At 36.2% G+C, this 26,006-nt stretch overlaps 1 protein-coding gene across 1 annotated transcript; it reads left to right on the forward strand.

The window, feature by feature from the left end:
* Window positions 1-226: 226 nt before the first annotated feature.
* On the forward strand, window positions 227-26,006 carry WNT2 (Protein Wnt-2). The gene is made up of 5 exons (XM_035730976.2): window positions 227-609; window positions 2,210-2,760; window positions 6,000-6,477; window positions 17,936-18,074; window positions 25,485-26,006. Exons 1-5 carry the CDS (start codon window positions 456-458, stop codon window positions 25,546-25,548), a joined length of 1,386 nt encoding a protein of 461 aa, XP_035588699.2. The 5' UTR covers window positions 227-455; the 3' UTR covers window positions 25,549-26,006.

Consider the following 26,006-nt stretch of genomic DNA (forward strand, 5'->3'; position numbering starts at 1 on the left):
CAACTATTTATTCATTATAATATCCATAAATATCCTTCTCTGATTATGATATCAATCATGTTTATTTTGAATTGATCTTCAGGGTTTTTGATTTATTAATGTTAAGTCATTTGAAAAAGTTGAATTCACCTTCATATATGAATATGAAACCGATGTATCATCTAACAAATTCACTTGACTACAATAATATAATCAATCCTTCAAATTGGATAGATTCATCAGATTATAAATCAAATCAAATGAGTAACACTGAAATCATCTATTTAAATCAAAAGGAGAATATTTTACATCCTTCATCCTATCATAATGAATTGAATCAATTAGTTACTAGTCAATCTTATCTTACAAAAGATAATGATTTATCAATACATGAAACAGGTATATGTCATATATTATCTGGTTTAACTAATCGTCAACGTTATATTTGTTTACAACATACTGGTTTAATATGGGCAATGCTTGAAGGTACACATTTAAGTATGAATGAATGTATACATCAATTTAAACATGAACAATGGAATTGTTCTGCAGTTAATTTATTATATCGTACTCATAGAAAATCATCAAATTTACCATTAATTCATGGATTAGAAGGAATTTTACAACGTGGTAAGTATATATAAAACGATTTGTCAATTAAATATTATTTCTAATTCATTAATTAATATCACTAGGTGTTAAATTTGAAAAAGTGTAAACAATTATGTACTACTGAGGAGTCCCATACTAGGACGAAACAACCATCCAGTGTTTCCAGGTTTTCCATGGTATTCAAACAACAAGTGAGCAGAAGCATATAAGATTTGAAGAGGATGGTATTGAGTTTGATTTACAGTAAGACCATTGACACCAGGTAAATCCGCTCTAAATAGAGCGGCACGCGATTCTTGTATTCCAATGCTAGATGCTACTCAACTCTGCTTACGAAATGATTGATATTCTAGGGTTAAACTTTGCTTTTATAATTGCATAATTTCAAAAATGTAGTTACTTTCATATTCCAATGAACTTGCAATCTTGAAGAAAAAGTTTTATTATCACAAGTAAAATATTACCGTAACATTCTACTTGCAAAATAATTTAAAGCATCTGAAATATTTGTGTTTAAATATATACTACTAATAAGTAGGTAATTTACAAAAGATAAACTTTCGAGGAGTCTTTAAATATCAAGTTTATAAATATAATGTTAAAAACTAATACAGGCACAAGCGATGAAATAGATTTTCGGAATAAAACTATAAACTGATTTGAGATTTAAAAAGAGGAAAATCGCTTTCCAATTGAATTTTCGGTTTAACCAACTTATTTTGTGTGGAAATTATGAATGTGAAACTATAATTTGACTATGGGTTGAAACTATAGTAGAAATCCCGTTCTGTATTTTGATGGACTAGTTACCATGCCAATGTTTGCTTCAGCCATATTTTTCTGTAGATGGATCAGTACAATCGGTCAAAGTTTTTTCTTTTTAATGGAAATAAGATTTTAGAAAATAATTTTTCTATTAAAATTTAAAGAGTGAAAGTTACCCTCCCGAAATTTTTGAAACTGACATCTTTTTACTGCACAATTTTACGACAATGTAACTACATTTATTTCTTATTTGAGGTTGTGGAGTTTGTTAAATCTAATTAGAATTATGATTTTACCAATGTTAAACTACCATTAGAAACCGAGATGCACGGGATGGTCTTTTTGTTCTAGTATGGGACTCCCAAGTTGTGCGAATCCATGATCCCATACATGAGATTTGAACCCAAAGACTTCGGTCCTGTGTATTTACTTCAACCTTTAGACCACTGGACCAAAGCGAACAAATTCCATTGTCTTTAATGGATAACTGCCTTACACCCGACACAGTTGAACTCCACTGGTCACGGCTTCTCACTAAAACTCCGAGAATCCCATCAAGTAGCTGGTCATTAGTGAGCATATTAAGATTGCGACTATTTAATCAAATGTATAGGACATATTACTTTTAGAACGCAGAATGTGTAAACGTTACAAAATTGAATATGGTAACTCAGTTCACTTACAGTCGTATCAAATTCGACTATTTTCGTAAAAAGAAATACTACGTTTTCGACCTAATTAAGTTCGGTTCAGTTTTTGAGTACTTGATGATTACACATTTCTATGTATTTGACATGAATATTCAGTGAGCATTCACTCACTACCTAATAACGGTATACTTTTTAACATTTAGGATCCAGAGAAACTGCATTTCTCTCATCATCATGGTCAGCTGGTGTTGTCCAAGCAATAACACGAGCATGTAGTCGAGGTCAAATGGGAACATGCGATTGTGATCCACATCGACGTGAAGGTCAAGGTAGAGATGCTGAAGGAATTTTCACTTGGGGTGGATGTAGTGATCCTATACGATTTGGTATGCGTTTAGCACGTTTATTTTTAGATGCAAATGATGAAGAACATCGTAATGCTGCAGTACAAAGAGAACAAGAACTTCATGAACAAAGAATTCAGTTATTATCATCAATGAGACTTAATAGTCAAAATAAACAAAATACAAGAAAACTACAAAGAATCCATAGATTTCAACGTTCATTTAATAATAGTAAATCTGATCAACATTTCAAACCAAACGTTACAGAAAATGTTAAAAATTTAATAAAACCAATGAATAAATCCAATACAATCCTTTCACCTAGAGAACTTCAAATGGAGACATTACAAATTATTCAAACTAAAGCCAGAACATTAATGAATTTACATAATAAAAAAGCTGGAAGACGGGTAAGTTAAACTGATTGAACTGTTTGAATGATTTATTTATTTATTTAAACACATAGATATTGGTACAAGAAGGCACCAAGTACATATGCGCCACACAAATCTCATTCGATATGTATGAGGGCTGTGATACTGCCCAGGTGCCCAAACCGAAACAGGTGGTTATCTTTGGGGGGCCATTCCCTGAGCCTTCGACCTGGAGTTCTGATCCACAAGGCAGTGAAGCATCGTGAGGAGATGCAGTCCCATGGAAGCCGGTCACCAACAATTGGTTCATACGCCATTTGTTCCCTCAGGATACTGGAGCCCATGTGTACCATTGGTTTGGAATCCGGTTAAAGTGCCGGACATTCGCTTTTCGTCCACTCATTTTCGTAAACAACACCCGTGTGGCGAGAAGGCAGTGAGTAGGACTTTCCTGGCAGAGGTTATATACGCGTGGCCATGTGAGAGCATTTGGAGAGGGAGAGCGGACTCTCCCCCACTCTCGGCCGTACCAGGGCATTAAGGAGCGAACTGTTTGAACTATTCTTTGTGCCTAATTACCTTTTTTTCTATTTAGAAAGACATTTCCCATTACATTCTTCTACTTGTGAGATGCATCATTAATATCTTCAAAGTATAAAATGACTATTAACCTAATTCATTCAAGCGAAATTCATCATGTACAGTTACAGAATGATGAAAGCAAAAACTGGAGTAACTAGACATGTTCTTCATTTTAGTTTATGTTTCGTGTGAAGCATATTGTTGAATGATTATTAACTTCTAACAGTTAACGAACTGAAGTCAATTCATTAATCTAATTCAAGTTTTAATTCATCTCTATAATAAACCAACCAACCAATTCAAATGTGAATAACCATGTCTTCTTTGAACACATCTTTAATGATATACATTTTTAGTTCCAATACTTACTTACTTACGCCTGTTACTCCTCGTGAAGGAGCATAGGCCGCTCACCAGCATTCTCCATCCAACCCTGTCTTGGGCAATCCTTTCTAGCTCCGTCCAGTTGTAATTCATCGCTTTCATATCTGCTTCTATTATCCGACGCAATGTGTTCTTTGGCCTTCCTCTTTTTCGCTTCCCTTCAGGATTCCAAGTTAGGGCTTGCCTCGTGATGCAGTTCGACGATTTGCGTAATGTATGTCCCATCCATTTCCATCGTCTTTTCCTAATTTCTTCTTCAGCTGGAAGTTGGTTTGTTCTCTCCCACAGAAGGCTATTGCTGATGGTATCCGGCCAATGGATGTTGAGTATCTTGCGTAGACAGCTATTTATAAATACTTGTACTTTCTTGATTGTGGTTGTTGTAGTTCTCCAAGTTTCAGCTCTATACAGTAGAACTGCCTTGACGTTCGTATTGAAGATTCTTACTTTGATATTGGTTGAAAGTTGTTTTGAGTTCCATATGTTCTTTAGTTCCAATACTATATACATTTACCTTGTGGTTTTCAATGAAGGTTTCATATTCCATTAGGAACTCGAACAATGACTATCAAATTATCTGTGACTTCAAAAAAAGGAATATGGACTTAACTTCTAACACATTATTATAGGTTAACTAGTGGTTACTAATTAAGTGAAAGGAAGGATAAAATTTGTGATGAATATGTGGTATGTGCTACTTATATTGACATAAGTAGTATATGATGTTAGTCGTGAACAGAAGGTCTGGCAGTAGAGAGAAAAGAGGATCGAACAGTAAAGAATGGAAACAAAATGGAATCAACCTTTAAAAATCACCATGTGACTATTATTCACAATGAAATAATCCATTACAATCATTTGTCTTATAATGAAGCATTATCTTCTAAGATGAAGAAATACACACAAAACATCTAGGGTATTTAATTACTCATAGATCGTGTTCCAACTATAATCCCATAAGTATAGATTGTGGTTACAATAAACTTAGATAGATGACCAACGGCTTACTTGAATATCTGGGCTATCTATTCTTGACATCTAGACATTTCAACAAGTTTGTTTGTTTGTTAGTTTTAATACATCATTATGACTATTAAGTGCGTTTATGAAAAATGTACAATCTTTCGTTGTATAATTTACAAAAAGCTCAATCAGAGATCTCATGGTTGCTGGCAATATGCATTTTTTAGATGTCGATTGATTGAATTGCTAACTTCTAACTGGTGACCACTCAATATTTATCGTGAGCATCAAGCAAGAAGTAACAAACGGAAACTTGTTGAAATACTTTGTGCCAAGAATTCTATATTGTACCAAAAATATAATATTGACTAAAGTAATAGTAGTTTATTCCTGTTACTCCTCGTAGAGCAGCATAGATCTCACACCAGCAATCTACATCCCACCCTGTCCTGAACAATCCTTTCCAATTGTTATCCATCCTTTTCATATCGGCATCTATTTCCGGACGTAATGTTTTCTCTGGCCTTCCTCTTTTCCACTTCCTTTCACGATTCAAAGTTAGGGCTTGCCTTGTGATGCATTTTGGTGATTTCCATAATGTATGTTCTATCCATTTCCATCGTCTTTTCTTAATTTCCTATTGAGCTGGAAGCTAGTTTGTTCTCTCCCACAGAAGTCTGTTGCTGATCGTATCCGGCCAATGGATTTTGAGTATCTTGCGTAGACAACTATTTATAAATACTTGTACGTTCTTGATACTGATCTGAAAAGTTGTAATTATTTTTCAAATTTTTTTCCGGATCAACCGAAGTATTAAATAATCTCAATGGTTGAGATCATGAGTCAATCGAAGCTAGACCACCATAGAAAACCTGGAAGCACTGGACCCTCTTCTGATATTAATCAACATATACTCATTAGTGACTGGCTTTTAGAGGTGTCTCTTGGAATTCTAGTGAGAGGCAGTGACCAGTGAAGTTCAACCGGGTCTGTTGTGAGAAGGTAATTCACTGAAGACAATGGTGGATGTGTCGCTCAATTTCGTAGATTTTTTGAATTTAAACATTGACACCGTTAGATGCCGGCCAGTTCAGTGGTCTAGAGGTTAAGTGTTCGCGCACGAGACTGGAATGTCCTGTGTTCGGATCTCACAGGGCGAGATCATGAATGTACGCTGCTGAGGAGTCCCATAATAGGACGAGTTTGCCGTCCAGTGCTTTCAGATTCTCCATGGTTGTCTATCTTTAATTGACTCATGATTTGAACTATTGAAATTACTATAATATCCACAATAACCCCTTCTAATATTAAATAATCATTCGAAAATCTATCTTAATTTATTTTAGTTAATATGGAAAAATCGTGTAACAAAATGTAAATGTCATGGTGTCAGTGGAGCTTGTTCAATGCGAACATGTTGGCAACGTGTTAATGAGTTTCGTCTTGTCGGTATAATGTTGAAAGCAGCATATGATTCAGCTATACGTGTAACATATGAACCAAGAATAGATATGCTCAAACGAATTAATACGAGAATAAATTCTAATAATTATGATAAATCAAATCAAAATAACTATTATATGACTAGAAGAAATCTTCCAGTTGTATCAGCAAATCGTAATCAAGATTCAAAGAATTGGTTAGTATTAATTAAAAGTCACAATAATAACATATCTAAACATGATCAAAATGATTTCTCAAACAATGAACGATTTCAGCGTAGATGGCCTCGTATGGTGATGACCAAATCAAAAGAGATAATAAAGAATCAATTAGTTTATTTAGAAGAATCACCTAATTATTGTTATTTTGATGAAACTATAGGTTAGTAAAACTATAGATAACTACTTATTAATGAATAGTATTGACTTATCATTTAAATATAAAACATTTTGAAAGTTGAGTCTACGAAGGAATTATACTTTTTGTTAGATAAAATGATTATTACGTAATCAGGTAACTGAAAATAATATAGCTGCTACCTTGACGCGGTGGTCGGGCTTGCCTATCGTGATGAGCCAACCGAGCTATATTGGCTGGAACATATGTTCCTGTAGGTTCTACCATGCCAGGCAGGTCGATTGGAGAACGGTAAGACTAGAAGCAGCAACTCAAGGTCTGAGGGCGAAGTCGTACCTCTGACTGTAGAGAGGTATGATAGCAGTAAGGTGTTTCCCTCGGACAACCAGCATCTGCAGCGATTCTGCCTTCTCACAAGGAAGGAAGGGGTTATAAAAGGTCGACTCTAAAAATGTCACACCTCACCTTACCTCACGGATTTCCGTCTCCGGCGGTAAAGCCCTTTGAAGAACGGAGCTAACACATTAAAAACCTCCCACGACCGGCCTCAAGCAGTTGTCCCTTCGGCTCTGCGGTCATGCTCCCAGGTCGTTAAGGCAAACATTAATCCGACTTTCTTTTCAGATTCCTCAAGATATACCCTTCCAAGGTGTGGGCAGCCGGGAAGGGACATCAGCCCTCATACCCGTAATAACACACGAGATCAAGTTGGTCACACTCAAATCCTTCGAGTTCAATTATTATAGAGAAGTGATTAATATTACTGATAGATGATGGTAACCCAATCATATTTTGATTATGTTTCCGTGTGCAGTAATAAATGGAAGAATTTGGAAAGCACCCAAATCGAATGAAATGAATGTTTAATATGAAGGTGACGCTCAAATTGCTTTAAGACGGTTTTCGTCAAGATTAGGTATCAGCTGGAAATACAAAATTCTTAAACATTCGTTTCATTTTACCCCCTATTTATTACCACACACAGAACCAAAATCAAAATTTGATTGGATTACCATCATCTATCAGTAATATTAATCTCCTATGCACAATAATTAGATTCAGGATACGCATTTCATCCTTTTTGGTGCTCATCAGCTGGATGTACCTGTATACCAAAGTTGATTTTCAATCCGAGACTTGAAACCAATACCCTTCTCTCATCATGCATTCCACTGCTAATCATCATGCATCTCTACTTATTAAACTTATTATTATTGACGGAAATTTTCATAAGGTTTTTAATTTGAATTACTTACTTTACCTTACTTACGCCTATTACTTCCAAAAGAGCATAGGCCACTGACCAACCCACTCTAACCAGGGTCATTTTTTCTAGTTCTATCCAACTGTTGTTCATTCTTCTCATGTCTGTCTGCATTCCTCGGTTCAATGTGTTCTTTGGTCTTCCTCTTTTCCTTTAACTTTGAGGATTCCAAGTGAGGGGTTGCCTTGTAGTGCATTTGAGTGCTTTCCTCAATGTGTGTCCTATCCACTATTTTTTGGATGTTACATTACATTTGTTTTAACAGGTGAATTAACTGTAAGTTAGTCAACTGTGACTTAATGTAAGGTTGTTGTTTTTTTTCATTACAACTATATAAGTACACAATCAGTAGTGAATTACCATGAATGTACTAATGGAAGTAATAAAAACTTCAAACGTCTATGTTTTATAGTAAAAAATAACATGATAATGGTAATAAAACTAGAGAAAATTAGAATTAAAGTAGGTAAAGTGATGTTCGATTTAAAGACTTTTCACAGAATTAGTTTATATGAACAACTAATGGAAACGATAGGTTACACATAAGTGGCTTCATCCTGATATGGAAATACTCAAGAGAAAAATGTATTTTTATCCAAATCAATGGGAGATACAACCAAAAACAAAAAAAATGTAAACAATGACAGGTTTAAGGTCAAAAAGAAAAACCAATCAACATCGAGGTCTACAAGACAAGCTGGGAACCATATGTGGAGAAATTCGAACACTTCACTTCTACCTGAAGTTTGTGCTGATGATGTCGTTTAGAAGAAGAACGATCAAAAGTTCACGATCAAACCATCCAGACCAGAGGAAAAAACTTTATCAAGATGTGAGCTTCTACGAGCATATGTAAAACTTCAAATGGATTGCTTAAAATTTATTTTATAGATTCCATTAAACTGAATATCTTTCATATAGTTTCTTGACAATATCACTTTTAATACAGTTATTTTTAGTAATACTACAGATAGTTTGTTAGTCATGACGACTAAATCATAAAGATACTGGTTTAATGTTAAACCTCAGAACAGATTGGGTTCATATTAGGTTTGATTACAATTTGGAAGAAGTGCCTGAACTTTGCACTCTTTAACAATACTGAACTTTAAAAGTGGTGTTACATCAGACTTACATTATTCAAGTCATACTAATACTATGTTAGCATGACCAATTCAGCTGGGTCTGTTGTGAGAAGGTAATTCACTGAACACAATGATGGATGGTCATGCAATTTTGTGAATTGGTTGAAGTCAAACATTAACACCGTTGGATGCCGGCCAGCTCAGTGGTCTAGCGATCAAGCGCTCTCGCGCGAGACTGATTGTTCGTAGGTTAGAATCTCGTGAGGCGCGATCGTGAATGCGCACATATGAGCAGTCTCACAATAGGACGAGTTGGTCATCCAGTGCTTCCACGTTTTCCATGGTGGTCTATCTTCAATAGACTCATGATCTCAACCAGTGAGAATATGTAATCGGTATTCATTTATATTACTCTTAAAAATTCGGTATGAGGATAGTTCTTTGTCACAAAACAATATTCATAAAAAAATTCAATATAACTATAAAATAGGTTAAGTGTCCGCGCTTGAGGCTGAAGGCCCTGGGTTCGAATCCTGAGAGTGGTATCTTGGATGCACACTATTGAGGAGCCCCACAATAGGACGAAACGGTTGTCCAGCGCTTCCAGGTTTTCAATGGTGGTCTAACATCAATCATTTCATGATCTCAATCAAAAACTTAATAACCTTCACGACCCCTATACTTATAAGATATCAAGTTGAATTCCCCCTCCCCTTCGTCCATAAAGTCAAATTTTTGTGCAGCCATCTTCATTGATTATCAACTTTATAAACTATTCTCTATTCACCCAAATTGCTCATAAATCATTTAGATATAAATTAGCATTAAAGGTCTTAAATTGCTTACAAGAATCCATGGATAATGATGAGTCATTTATTCTAAGAAGTGAGTGATCCCCCGAATTGAAATGTTAATCTCATATAATTTCCCTTATCTGAAATCACATTTATAAAGAAAAATCTTTCAAAAATTTAGGTCAAACTAATATCTATGGTATAACACAAAAACAATTTATCATTAATCATTCCATTATTTATAGAATAGAATAATCCCCCTGTAACCCTTATTAATTGGTTATATCAACAAAACAATAGTTTTGAACAAATTATAATGTTAATCAGAGAGGGAGTTTTGTAGATATAATAGTAATTTTAATAGCTGAATTCATGAGTTGATTGAAGCTAGATCACCATAGGAAAAACCTGGGAGCATTAGACGGCTAACACGTGTTCGTATGAGACTTCTCAGCAATGTGTATCCACAATCTCGCTCCGTGAGATTTGAACTCAGCACCTATCAGTTTCGTGCGCTAGCGAGGTACGATCAGTGATGTGTACTGCTGAAAAGTTCTATACTAAGACGAAAAGACTATCCAGTGCTTCCAGGTTTTCCATAGTGATCTAGATTCAATTGACTTATGAATTCAACTATTAAATTAGAACATGACGGAATTTTCCCATTGATTGGTTTTATGATCATTATGCTTAGCTTGATAGTGGATAAACATATAAAATGTCAAATCATGCTTTTATTTGAGGTTGAATACCCGCATAATAAGTAGGACACTTAATTGAAATTATGATAAAGTAATTACATATGAAGGTTAAATAAGAGTAGAAACTAATTACGAACTAATATGATATTCATTAACTCTAATTATTTTGGTCATAGAGTTAGGAATAGTTTATGTACAATGCCAGTCCACTTTAAATTTAATAGTTGAATTCATGAGTCAATTGAAGCTAGATCACTATGGAGAACATGGAAGCATTGGACGATCGTTTCATCATAGTATGGGACTCTTCAACAGCGCGCATCCACGACCCCACCTCGCGAGATTCGGACGTAGGATCTATTAATCTCTCGCGCGCGAACACTTAACCTCTAGATCACTGAGCTGGCCGGTATCCAAAGGTGTTAATGTCTAACTTCAACCAATTTTAAATTTGAATAAGTAAAATGTACAAGAAAGATATTCTAATATGTTTGAGTAGACAATTTTGTTATGACTATGTTATTTCAACTATATGATGTAACAAGTTTGTACAGTATATAATTTTGATTTTACAAGCTAAGTGATACACTCCAAAGGTGTATATTACACAGATGATAGCCGATTGTATAAAATTCCAAAATATATTTAACAAATGCTTATAGTATTATAATGTCTGTATCTTGTTCAAATGGTTTTGAAAAGAATAGAAGAAGCTTTCGCTTAACGGGCTTCCGTATCTAGTAGTAGTGGATTACCAATAGTTCCAGGCAGGGACGTAGGTATATTATCGATGAAAGGGGAAAAAGAAAAAAAATCGATAAATTATAGTAAGATGCTATCCTTAGTCCTTAAGAATATGTCAAGATTTCACTTAAAGGACACTTGGGAAGACGCTTGGACTAGCTCAGCTTGCGACGAATTCCAGCATTTGACTACTCTTAAGGAGTAGAAGGTGTGTCGACAGTCCGTTCTACTGTGTCGTGTCTCCAGTTTCTGAGTGTTACACCTAAGGCTTCTGTTCGAACTAAGTTTAAGTAGGTGTTTAACGGGATGTCTAGAAGTATTTAGGATGCCGTAAGCCATTAGATGGTCACCTCTAAGACGCCTGTACTCCAATTGGGAAAGGTTCAGTGGTTGGTGATGTTCTTAAGGCTTGAATTTGAGTCCCCGGATTGATTTCGTTGCTCACCGTCGGATACGTTTATCGAGTGTCCTTATCCTTTTGGAGTGGGGGAGGAAATACTATGTTTCCGTACTTTAAGTGAGGACGAACAAAACTGTTGAAGATTATATGGAAAGTTCTCCCGTCGAACTGGCCGAAAATGGGTTTCAATAGTACCATTGAAAAGTTTGCTCGAAAGGCCTTTTTATCGCAGAATTTAAATCATACGGTACGAACACGTCCAGATCTTTTTCAACATGAGATACCTCTATAGGGGAGTTGCCTAAGTTGTAGTTGTACTCTGCAACATGTCTCAGATGGACTACTCTACACTTTAAAGTGTTAAAGGTAGGTCCATTGTCGTCTGCCCAAATTTGAAGTCGAGTCAGATTCTCCTGAAGTGCCAGTTTATCCTCCTAGTTGCGTATCTCTCTCCAAAGTTTCATATCATCAGCCATAAGAAAGGAATCGGACGATACCTGTTGTGGAATATTGTTTAAATAAATCAAGAAAATAAAAGTTTTCAGTACCCCGAGGGACCCCACTAGGACATTACACAGCCTGAGAGAAATTGAAGTCGACACTGACCTTAAAATGTCGTTTTTTTAGATATGAAGTGGGCCAATCAATTCAAGGTAATTTAATACCTAATAATTTGAGCTTATTGATAAGACATATGTTTATGAAATTTCACTTCAACCTGTAGTTTGTGCTGATGATGTCGTTCAGAAGAAGAACGATGAAAGGTTCACAATCAAACAATCCAGCTTAGACAATAAAATTTTATCAAAACCATCTACCTGAGTTACAAATCTTCTCCATCATCTCAAAATCATATGTAGAACGTAGTATGTAGTTGTTATATCTTGAATGTTGATTTCTTGATATACCGCGTATAACAGAACACTAGAACACCAAAACCCTTCCAAGTCTCAATAAGAAGACAGAAGACTAATGAAAGGAATATTATTCCAAACAGTGTCAATTATAGTATAAAATTGTCAGGTATTTATAGGTTTTAGTAAGAACGCAATCATCATTACAGTCCTCCAATCCGCATACAGGGGGCTATTAGCATTATTCAATCGGGAAGCTACACGTAGGAATTCTAGAATATTCTTCTGAAAGGTGATTGGATGGGACATCTTCGGCTCCTTCTGAGCCTCTTACAGCTTCCTCGAGTTCACCCGTAGCCCGTTGTCATAGTATTCTTAATTACTTACGTCTCTTACCCTTTATATAGAGTATAGACTAATCAATCAAGATTCTCTCATCCATTTACATTCCAATAAACTCCCTTTAATTAGATTATATGATATAGTATGATTCATTAGAGAGATTTAAACCAAAAAAAAATTCTGTTTCTAATAGATTTTTGGACATTTTTCATGCTTAATTTTTATCATTTTTTTGTTTGTTTAGTTTGTCACTAAACACCTTTATAAAACAGACAATAATAATAAATACATGACTGAATACATTTTCTTTTTTAAATAATCATAACCCCCCTCTCTCCAGCTATATTCTCTTTTCTATTCTCTAACCATTAATTTATAATTACTGTTATTTTATCCAAATGTGACTCATTTTTTTTTGATAAACCTTTACATATTATCTTCAGTAAAGATCATTCATGAATGACAATGATGACGACAACGATGTTGTTGTTGTTGTTGACGCTGAGGACGATGATGATTATCTCTGGACTCAAATCTACTATAATCACCAAATTTATTACTCATTTTAAAAGTGTTTATTATAATTACTACTATTAGTAATATAAATACTACTCAATCATATTATTATTGTCTTATTGTAGTTATCCATTAATCCAGTTAAACACCAAAAGTATAAATGTTTATTTATTAAAAATAAGTTAAGATTATTCACTCTATATATTTTGATAAGTTACAAATCAATATTTATCTGTCTCCCCCTCTCTCTCTCTCCCTCCCTCTCTCCCTCCCTCTCTCTCCCCCCCTCTCTCCCCTCTCTCTTTCTCTGTGTCTCTAATATCGATTCCGGATGTGTACTATCTTCAAAGTTATATATTATTTACTCCTATAATTATAATTCATGTGAGAATATATCTGTACTAGTTTAGGTTATTAGTGTTTATCTTAATCTCTATTTAGTACTCAAAGGAAATTGAATAATTAAAATTTTTATGTACAAAACATCAACTTAATTAACATACAATTATTGTAAACAATTAAAAAAATACCAGAAAAATCCCTTCCCCCCTTTATTATTTTTTATTTATTTAAAAACAACAACAACAACAACATACGGTCTTATAATTCAACTACTTTTAATTCCAAACATTACTTACTTACTTACGCCTGTTACTCACAATAGAGCATAGGCTGCCGACCACCATTCAGTTCCAAACAACTAGATAATAATTGAGGAGTCCGCATACCAGGACGAAACGTCCATCCAGTGCTTCCAGGGTTTCCATGGTGGTTTAGCTTCAATTGACTCATGATTTCAACTTGTGAAATTTCTAAAAATCTCCACAAAACCCATTCTGATAATAATAATCACCTGCTCACTAGTGACTGACTTCAGGAGACACTCCTGGAGTTCTAGTGAGAAGGAGTGAGTAGTGGAGTTCAACCAGGTCTGTTGTGAGATAGGAACTCATTGAAGACAATGGTGTACGGTGGAGCAACTTCATGGATTGGTTGGGCTTAGACATTAACACCGTTGGATGCCGGCTCAGTGGTATAGTGGTTAAGTGCTCGCGCGCGAAACCAGTAGGTCTTGGGTTCGAATCCGGCGAGGTGCGGGGTCGTGGACGCGCACTGCTGAGGAGTCCCATACCGGGACGAAACGGCTGTCCAGTGCTTCCGGGTTCTCCACGGTGGTCTAGCTTCAATGTACTCATGATTTCAACTTGTGTAATAATTGAATAGTTGAGTTCATGAGTTAATTAAAGCTAGATTATCATAGAAAACCTACAAAAACTCTGGATAGTTGTTTCGTCCTAGCGTGGAACTCCTCCTCAGTAGTTTGCATAAAAAGGTTTATTACAAGATTGTAACTCATTGATAATAATAGTGAACGATGGCTCAATTTTGTGAATTGGTTGAAGTTAGACATTTACACTATTTGGATGTCGGCCAACTCAATGATCTAGAGTTTAAGTGTTCACGAACGAGACTAATAGGTGCTGGGTTCAAATCCCTCAGGGTGGGATAGTAGATATTTACTTTTGAAAATTCCCACACTTGAACGAAACGATCATTCAGTGCTTCTAGGGTTTCCATAGTGATCTAGCTTCAATGGACTCATGAACACCCCTACAGATAATTAGAAAGTTGGTATATCATTGATAAATTGTAGCCTATAATTTTCACTCATTGTTATTATTGAAAAGAAAAACATTTTCTATATTTATTATTAATTAAATTTTTAACCCAGACTCAATTAATCTTTTAGTTTAGATATAATTACTAAATAGGTCACAGCGACATCAAATCACATTGACCGGAAATGTTGATTTTGTTATTAATAATGAACGATAATAGTTTATGGCATATTTTATGAGTCAGACCTTATAGATTAACTTAACTTACTATACATTATCTCGTTATAGTGTTATCAACTAAATAGATTCATATCAGAAGGGGTTTTTGTGGATGTGAAAGTAATTTCCATAGTTAAAATCATGAGTCCATTGACTAAGGGATTAAGAGTTAATGGGCGAGACCGTTAAGTACTGGGTTCGAATCTCGTGAGGCAGGATCGTGGATGCGCACTACTGAGAAGTCCTACAATAAGATAAAACGGCTTTTCAATGTTTCCAGGTTTTCCATGGTGATCTAAATTCAATTGGCTCATGATCTCAACTATTTAAATAGATTCAGTTGAATACAGTTCATGATCATCTGTTCATTTATGATTAACTTTCTGAAAATTTCTGAAGGTTCTCATAGAAAGCCGAAGATTAATAGAGTTTAATTATATTAGGCATGCACTATCTGACACTGATGTGAGTAAAAGTTAAATTCGTAATATTGCTAGCTAGAAATTCAACTACTAGATGCAAAATCAGAGGCCTGAAGTTTAAGAGCTCACTAAAGAGAATGAAGATCTTGGGCTCAGTCCTTGACGGGATCACGGAGGTGAATTTGTAAAGAGTCTCATCGAAAACAACAACCATTCGACGTTATCTAGTTTTTAGTATTTAGCCTTTTGATATTCAAATGTTATAGATGCAAATAAGAAAACGTCCTATTCTTAGTGGTTTTATGTAATCAATAGAAAGCCCTAGTTGAACTAAGTTCTAATATGTCTCCTATTCATCAGTAAGAAGTATCTGTAACCTGTAAAACCTGATATACTCTGATGAATTTAAGTGTATTTACTCGAAACTTAGTTGTCTCAAGATTTAGTAATCAATTTAATTTACAGTTCTTTATGTTTATCGAATTTTATTGTGTTCAAACCACAAGGGAGTTATCAGTTCTTTCACGATTATGAATTGAGTGCATTGTGATAATAAATCATTAATTCTAGTAAGCGAATTGCAAAGTAGGTAATTGATTCCCATCATCACCAAATACTTGATAATCTGGCAATAATAACCATTCTATAACTAATTAGAACGGATGAGTATGTTAAAACATTTGCATAACACTTGAATAAACCTATCTTGGTTGCATTGTGAAATAAACAACTCGTGACAAGATTTTTTAACAGTCACCCAGTTAATATTTAGTTACTAGTTAAAATTTATGAACTGTCCGTCACTTATCCCATTGTAAGTAGCTAATGTGGTACAACTACTTACATTAAACATATAGTTTCATTAACATTCACTTGGTGTTGTTTACTTGGATCTTCCCAGGTGGCTATCAGGACTCAGTAGCTAAGTGGATAACGCAATGTTGGCTGAGGTGAATGTTACTGGGTTCGAGACCTAAAGGGAACATCAACTCTGAGATTGTAGAAACATCCAGCTGACGAGATCCAAATGCGACGAAGATGCGCGTTCTGGAATCCACTGTTAACCACTATCCATCTTTATTTATAATGCTTGTGCATTAAGGCAATATCGAGGCAGTGCACACAGGATGCGCATATGCCAATAAGAGACTGATCAATTGCAGTCCTAAACAACAATGAAGAAGATACAAGTCAGCAATACCAAGTGATTGTGAAATAGTTATTTATAAGGAAGTACAACAAGAAATTGACTTTGATAGTAACACAGCACTACCATAACACGGTAGCCATATGATATAGTTAAGTTAAACTCGGTTATATGCAATATGTTAATAATTCCATATAATTTCTCATTTGTAAAATATCAATCAATCGTCTCAGACTCAATTGTTCCTTCGTTTTCATCCTAATCAATCTGTGCTCTCGTTTTCTTTTCTTCGATCTTCTTAACCTTCTGCCATCAGACATTTCACTTTCGATTGACGATACATACTACTTATATCTGTCGATATCAGTAGAACACACCACAATATAAAATTAAATGCAGTTATTATTATCGTTATAATTTTGACTGAAAATGTTGTTTTCATCATCCCTATTCTTTATATTCATGAACTTCATTTATCTTATGTTTCCTAGTACGTTATACCGATAATAAGTTTGAAAGATGTAATACACAAAGTTTATCGTTTTTATTGAGGACTAGTAGGTATAGACATTCATCTAATATACTCAACAATAACTGCTCATCAACCAGGTAAGTATACATGATCTATACACTTGTTTAAGAGTATACTGTGACAGCTATTTTCAATCAGTAGTATATCTAGATGAAGAAAATAATATTGTTTTTCTAAAAAAAATAACTTAACCAATTTTAATAATTAGATACTTCGTAGTTTTACTTTGTAGCGTGGCGTCGAGTCGTTGTTGACTGTGATCACCACTATAAGAAGGTTACGTACCAGATATGAGAAGTCAATTGGGGGTTTTAGTGAAGTATATTTGTTGGTGATCTCGTGGCATCGAAAGAATACCGAGATCGTACCAAAGGAGTATAAGCGGATTCACTGAACAAACGTAAGTTCGTGCAAGGTCACAATCAACGGAAGGAAGAATGGAAGAATAATGGATGTCTTTAGTACAGTTAAACAAACAAGTACAGTGAAACAATCACTGGTACAATTGGTTCTAATAATAATTGTTTCCATTAAACCAATCGCGTTCTCTTGACAAACGTAGGTCTCTACAACTTCACAGACTGATTTAAGATTGTTTACTACTGTAAACCAAAAAAAGAATAGTACAGTTATTTAATTCTGGTATAAGAAGCCTCAACAGTGTGCATCCACGATCTCAATGAAGATTGAACCTGAGAATTCACGTCATCAATCAGTGTTTAACTTTTAAACTAATGAGCTGAAATCTAATGTGTAACTTCAATCAATTCATGATAGTGCATACTACTACTGTACTTTATATTCTTATTAATTGTTTTTCATTTGTAATTATACTGTATTTAGGTCATTTAGGTATTGCTGGAAGACAATGTAATGCCACGTCAAAAGATGCTGTTAATTCATGTACACGATTATGTTGTGATCGAGGTTATGATACATTAGAATTAGAACGTGAACAAAAATGTGAATGTAAATTTTTTTGGTGAGTGAAATAAAATACTTTTACATTTTCAACATGTTTTGTATCTTCTTTGAAATTGAATCTTACGTAATGAAATGAAACATTCTTAAGTGAATTATTCAACTGTTCGATTCTTTCAACAGTTGAAATCATGAGTCAATTGAAGCTAGACAACTATGGAAAACCTGGAAACAGACAACTCGTCTTATTGTGGTACTCCTCAACAGTGAACATCCACCATACCGCCTGACGAGATTTCAACTCAGTATATATCGGTCTCGCACATGAACGCTTAACCTCTACACCAATGAGTTGGCCGGCATCCAACGGTGTTAATGTCTAACTTCAACTAATCCACGAAATTGAACAACAAATCCACCATTATTTTCCACTGATCACTGCTACCCACTAGAACTCCAAGAAATACCTCTTGAAGCCAACCACAAGTGATGCCGGCTCAGTAACCTAGAGGTTAGGCGTTCGCGCTCGAAGCCGACATATCCTGGTTTCAAATTGCGCGAGTTGTGATCATGGATACACACTGATGAGGAGTCCAACGCTATAACGAAATGGCCATCCAGTGCTTCCAGGTTTTCCACGTTGTGCTTTTTGTTCAAAAAATAATATAACCTGTCAGAAATTCAAGTATACAAGTGAAAATTAATTCATATGTGGATCAGATATATGCATATTTAAATATATACAACAGAAATGGTTACCAGTTTAGGGGTTGTGGAGATCGTTGTTTTTGATTGAGATCATGAACCGATTGATGTTAAACCACCATTGAAAACCTGGATGCACTGGACGGCCAACTCGTCCGATTGTGAGATTCCACAGCAGTGCGCATCGACGATACAGCCTCATGAGATTCGAACCCTGAACCTATCACTCTCGCGCACGAACATGTAACCTATAGACCACTGAACCAGCCGGTATCCATCGGTGTTAATGTCTAACTTCAACCATTCCACGAAGTTGCGCGACCATCTTCCATTATACTGAGGTAGATACCTGTCTCTACCTGACACGGATTAGCTCCATTGGTCAAAACTTATTACTAGAACTCCGAGAATTTTCTCACGAAGCTAGTCACTAGTTAGCACATGGTAATTATCAGTTTAGGACGAAACAGCCGTTCAATGCTTCCAGGTTTTCAATGGTGATCTAACATCAATCGGTTCATGATCTCGATCAAAAAGAAATGGTTACCATTTAAACTGAACCCATTATCTTATATAAGAAGAAGAATAAAACAGTTGAGTTTTATTATTGTTTATCTATTATGTTTACTTCAAAGAACAATGTACAGATTTTGATATTATTCTGTTATGACTTTAGTAAAAGAATAAAATCTATGTAATTAGGCTGTCTCCGCCTGTAGCTCTTCTAGAGTTACTGCCGGTCCCAAGTCCGGGTAAAGGAGGAGGGTTGGGCATGGGGTTAGCGACCCCATCCCGTAGAAAATTAACTGGCAAAAAAACACTAACTAGTAATTAGGCTGTTCTAAATGTAGATTGGTTTCTTCAGTTTGCTTTAATTAATAATGAATATCCTTTAAATTTTTGACCAATCCAATATGTAGTGAGAACACATATAATTCTGTGAAGCTTTATTAAAACAAATGAATTACGATAATAATATTTACAAACCATGTGTAAATATAAATGAACTGATTGATTCACACAAGAATATGTGATTGATGACTTTATTGAATTGAAACAATTCATTTACTCACGATAGTCAATCTGCTGTACCCGAGTAAAGACCAAGTTATGGTCGAATTCGGTGGACTATTAATGGACTGATATTACTTGATTGATCACTGGGTGGTGATCAATGTCATGTGTGTCAAGTCCTTATTTAGTGCAGATCGAATGCTATCGACCATGTTGCAATGTGTCCACCAGTCTAGGTGACTCGACACTACGTGCACTATATATTGAGATTAGATGGTGGTTGGAAGTAGTCGACAGGAAACCCTGGACCCGGGTTTCGTGCTACTTGGCACTCGTCAGCAAGGTGTACCTGTAATCTTGAGGGAACTGGTGCTCCCTGGCGGATTCGATCTCGTGTCACCCAGCTTCACAGTCAGAGACGTTACCACTGAGCTATCCGGGCTGCGACTGACCTCCTGTAGGACTGAGATGTAATCATAATTGATTGATCACTGGGTAGTGATCAATGTCACGTGTGTCAAGTCCTTATAATATTGCATATATATTGGAAATATATATATATATATATTCTTATTGCATAACTGTTCAGTAACTAGGTTATGTATATCTATATTCCTCTTATTATAAGCTTCAATTCGGCTTATAGACTATTATGATACAATTTACTGTTCTTAAGTTATGTTCAGTTTATTGATTACTGTCTCCCAGGTTCATAGCTACTTTATGGCTTGATCTTGTATATGTTATTTCCTATTTTATGGTGTGATATGGTCTGTTTGACTTGTGTATAAACCAAGTATGTTTGAAATACATAATTTGTATAGTAGAAGCTGATATTGGTGTTCTGAACTCATCTGGAATAGCTAGTCAATCAAAGGGCCAATAATGACACCAGACTACTCATATCGGTATTTATTATAAGCTTTATTTTGACCCATAAACTATTATTATACGTTTTACCATTCTTGAGTTATATCTAGTATATTAATTACTACCTCCCTCATTCACAGCCACATTTGGCTAATTCTTGTACAAATGTTGTTTCATATTTTATTGGTACGTTGTGGTCTGTTTGATTGGTATATAAACTCGGTATGTTTGAAATATGGAACGTTCGAACAATGTGGGAAACCGAGAAGACCAGTCAAATAGCAATGGAAATGAGGAGATACAACTTAGCAGTACTGGGAATCAGCGAAACCCACTGGACCCAAGCTGGACAGAAAAGGCTAGCTACGGGAGAGATGCTGCTATACTTCGGTCACGAAGAGGAAAATGCTCCACACACTCAGGGAGTCGCTCTTATGCTGTCCAAAGTAGCACGAAATGCACTTGTAGGATGGAAATCTCACCGTTCCAGAATAATCAAAGCATCATTCAAAACAAAGAAGGAGGGGATCACAATGAATATTATCCAATGTTATGCACCCACCAATGATAGCAACGACGACATTAAAGATCAGTTCTACGAGCGGCTGCAGTCAATCATTGAGAAATGCCGAAGAAAGGACCTAACTATTCTGATGGGAGATCTAAATGCCAAAGTCGGAATAGACAACACTGGATATGGAGATATTATGGGACGACATGGACTGGGAGAAAGAAACGAAAATGGAGAAAGATTTGCAAGTTTGTGTGCATTCAACAAATTAGTCATAGGAGGCACAATATTTCCACACAAACGTATACACAAGGCTACATGGATCTCACCGGACCACTCTACAGAGAACCAGATAGATCATATTTGCATCAACAAAAAATTCCGAAGGACAATGGAAGATGTAAGAACCAGGAGAGGAGCTGACGTAGCTTCAGATCACCACCTAGTTGTAGCCAATTTAAAACTGAAGCTGAAAAAGAACTGGACAACTGGACAAACAGCACTACAAAGGTTCAATACAGCCTTCCTTCGAGATACTGACAAACTCAATGAATTCAAGATAGCTCTCAACAACAGGTTCCAAGCCTTACAAGATCTACTGAAGGAAGAAGAAACTACTATGGAGGACAACTGGAAAGGCATCAAGGAAGCATTAACTTCAACGTGTCAAGAGGTTCTGGGCCTAAAGAAACACCATCATAAGGAATGGATCTCTATAGAAACACTGGACAAGATCAAAGAAAGGAAGAACAAGAAGGCAGCAATTAACAACAGCCGAACACGAGCAGAGAAAGTCCAAGCACAAGCTGAATACATAGAAGCAAACAAACAAGTGAAGAGGAGCATTAGAGCCGACAAGAAGAAATACGTGGAAGAACTAGCAACGACGGCGGAAAAAGCTGCTAGAGAAGGAAATATGAAACAGCTTCACGATACAACGAAGAAACTATTAGGTAAATACAGTAAACCAGAGAGGCCGGTCAAAGACAAAGAAGGCAAGCCAATCACCGAAATTCAACAACAGTGTAACAGATGGGTAGAATACTTCGAGGAACTCCTGAATAGGCCGGCTCCAATGAATCCACCGGAAATCGAAGCGGCACACATAGATCTTCCTATAGATGTCAACCCACCAACGAAGGAAGAAATTAGGATGGCCGCCAGACAAATCAAGAACGGGAAAGCAGCAGGACCTGACAACATACCAGCTGAAGCACTGAAATCAGACATCGAAGCAACCACAAGCATGCTATACCTTCTATTCAAAAAGATTTGGGAGGAGGAACAAGTGCCAATGGACTGGAAAGAAGGACACCTCGTCAAGATTCCAAAGAAAGGAGATCTGAGCAAATGTGAAAACTACAGAGGCATAACACTACTGTCAATACCAGGGAAAGTCTTCAACAGAGTGTTGCTAAACCGGATGAAGGATGCAGTAGACGCCCAACTTCGAGATCAACAAGCTGGATTCCGTAAGGATCGGTCGTGCGCAGACCAAATTGCAACACTACGGATTATCGTCGAACAATCAATTGAGTGGAACTCATCACTATACATCAACTTCATTGATTATGAAAAGGCATTCGACAGTGTAGATAGGAGGACATTATGGAAACTTCTTCGACACTACGGAGTTCCTCAGAAGACTGTCAACATTATTCAGAACTCATACGACGGACTACAGTGCAAAGTAGTGCATGGAGGACAGCTGACAGATGCATTCCAAGTAAGGACTGGAGTCAGACAAGGCTGTTTACTCTCTCCCTTCCTCTTTCTTCTGGTGGTCGACTGGATTATGCAGACCTTGACATCTGAAGGAAAACACGGCATACAATGGACAGCTCAGAATCAATTAGACGATTTGGACTTCGCAGACGACCTAGCCCTCCTATCACGTACACACGAACAGATGCAGATGAAGACAGCCAGTGTAGCAGCAGTCTCTGCATCAGTAGGCCTCAGCATACACAAAGGGAAAACCAAGGTCCTCAAATTCAAGGCGGAGAACAGCAATCCAATCACTCTTGATGGCGAAACTCTGGAAGATGTAGAGTCCTTCACATACCTGGGAAGTATCATCGATGAACAAGGAGGTTCAGATGCAGACGTAAAGGCGAGGATCGGCAAAGCAAGGGTCGCATTCCTACAATTGAAGAACATATGGAACTCAAAACAACTTTCAACCTATATCAAAGTGAGAATCTTCAATACCAACGTCAAGGCAGTTCTACTGTATGGAGCTGAAACTTGGAGAACTACTACAACCACAATCAAGAAAGTACAAGTACTTATAAACAGCTGCCTACGCAAGATACTCAACATCCACTGGCCGGATACCATCAGCAATAGCCTTCTGTGGGAGAGAACAAACCAACTTCCAGCTGAAGAAGAAATTAGGAAAAGACGATGGAAATGGATAGGACATACATTACGCAAATCGTCAAACTGCATCACGAGGCAAGCCCTAACTTGGAACCCTGAAGGGAAGCGAAAAAGAGGAAGGCCAAAGAACACATTGCGTCGGATAATAGAAGCAGATATGAAAAGGATGAATTACAACTGGATGGAGCTGGAAAGGATTGCCCAGGACAGGGTTGGATGGAGAATGCTGGTGAGTGGCCTATGCTCCTTCACGAGGAGTAACAGGCGTAAGTAAGTAAGTAATGTTTGAAATATAATGATTCATATCGCCGAAGCTCGGATCGGTGTTCTGGATTTAACTGGCTAGGCTAGGCAGGAAGCAGGACCAACTAGAACTCTAGGCTGTTCGCACGTGTTTTACGCGTCCTTGATCCGATCGATAAGTCACTTCACATTAATCGGCGGTGACAACAATATAACAGTATGACAGAGTATTAAGACTGAATAAGTCATACTTCGATTAGAGAATTAATCACATACTAACTAGCCAGGTTTAAAGTCACAACAGTAAGAATAATAAATACAATGAAATCTTACAATAGATCTTTTAATAGATCCATTATTTGTGTTTCTATTGCTTAATGATAAGAAAAACAAAACAAAATTGTCTTTTTCATCAATTCATAGGAAATAAACACACAAATAAACAAAGTTGTCCAGAAAAACGTGGTCCCACATAAAACCTAAATGACAACAACAACTAATGATTCCTTAAATCAATGTTTGATGTATATGTAGCTTCTTATATATGGAAAATATATGTCTATAGGAGGATAGAAAAGATTGCTAGACCACCATGGAAACCTGGAAGCACTGGACGGCCATCTCGTCCTAATATGGGACACCCCAGCGGTGCGCATCCACGATCCCGCCCCCCCACCGTGAGATTCGAATGCACTGCTGAAGAGTTTGAAACTAGGACGAAATGGCCGTCCAGTGCTTCCAGGTTTTCCATGGTGGTCTAGCTCGAAGTGACTCATAATTTCAATTATTGAAATTACTAAAACCTCCTCAAAACCCCTTCTGAGAAAAGATTGTATCACAGAAATGGATTCGAGAATAAATAACAAATGAGGTCATGTACTAATACAGAGGAAAGGAAGAACATAGTTTATGGGTTAGCTAATAGGTCCAATTGATAGACATGAAGAAAAGCGACAAACACAAAGGTCATAATAATAAACTGAATAATAATCAAGAAAACTTGTTTAAGGCAATAATAATAATAGCTGACGAGTCCCAAATAGGATGAAACTTGCGTCCTGGATTCCACTGTTAACCACTATCCATCTTTGCCTAGATTGCTTGTGACTTAAGGCAATATCGAGGCAGTCCGTACAGGATGCAGATATGCCAATAAGAGATTGATCAATTGCAGTCCTAAATAACAATAGGAAGATACAAATAAAACAATACCAAGTGAAATAACTGATTACAGTTTAAAATACAGAACAGTAATTTCAAAAATTCTATAATAATCAAATAAGAGTGCAGAAAAACACGAAAAAAACAACAGAAACATACCCATTAAGGGATTTGGGGCCAAGAAAGGATGAGAGGTCGAACAAATCGTTTCTGCACGCAGAGTTCAAGCTTGAGTCTGTCGATTACCAATGCCTAGCGTTGAATAATTTTTTCTGGTTGGCGTTGTTTTATCGAGTTAGTTTTCTACGGGATGGGGACGCTAACCCCATGCCCAACCCCCCTCCTTTATCCGGGCTTGGGACCGGCATTAGTCCCCGGAGGGACTCCAGGCGGAGTAGTACATAAAATATTGATTCAACCCCCACTTCGAATCAGCTTAAATAAGTGATTTCGTAAAAAAGAAAAGTTTCTTCGCCAAATTCTCTTTGTCCTATTCAATGACACTATGAGTTATTTTAATCACTGAATCCATTTATTACCTATTCTAGATCTTTATTATTTATCGATTGTGTTTATTTATTTCAGGTGCTGTGAAGTCCGATGTAATATATGCCGTGATAGAACAACTTTACATCATTGTAAACATTGAAGAAGAATAATAATAATAATAAGACGACGACGAAGAAGGCAATTATTCATCAATCAATTATCTTCATATATATACCTAATTTGAAAACACTTATAGAATGGAATAGTTTACATTGTCTCATTAGTGATAAAAAATCATTGTGTTGTATTTGACTGTTTTGTTTATCTAATATTCATTATTCAACTAAACAATATTCTATTATTATTAAATTTACATCTAAATGATGATTTGATCCATAGTGAGAGATATCATAGAATTGAAATAGAGAAATAGTATCCAAGTCATTGTAAACATGATGATTGTTACCTCATTATTGATTCTGTTTGCTTGTTATCTTATCATACTCAATGAGTATACAATTGATGTAATTGAAGAATTTGAACAGTATTTGAAATCCCATGGTTGTTATCTTCTTTTAATAGGTATACTTTGTTGTTGTGGAGGTGGTTGTTGTTGTT

Source organism: Schistosoma haematobium, chromosome 4, assembly GCF_000699445.3.
Source record: "Schistosoma haematobium chromosome 4, whole genome shotgun sequence".
NCBI classification, from domain to species: domain Eukaryota; kingdom Metazoa; phylum Platyhelminthes; class Trematoda; order Strigeidida; family Schistosomatidae; genus Schistosoma; species Schistosoma haematobium.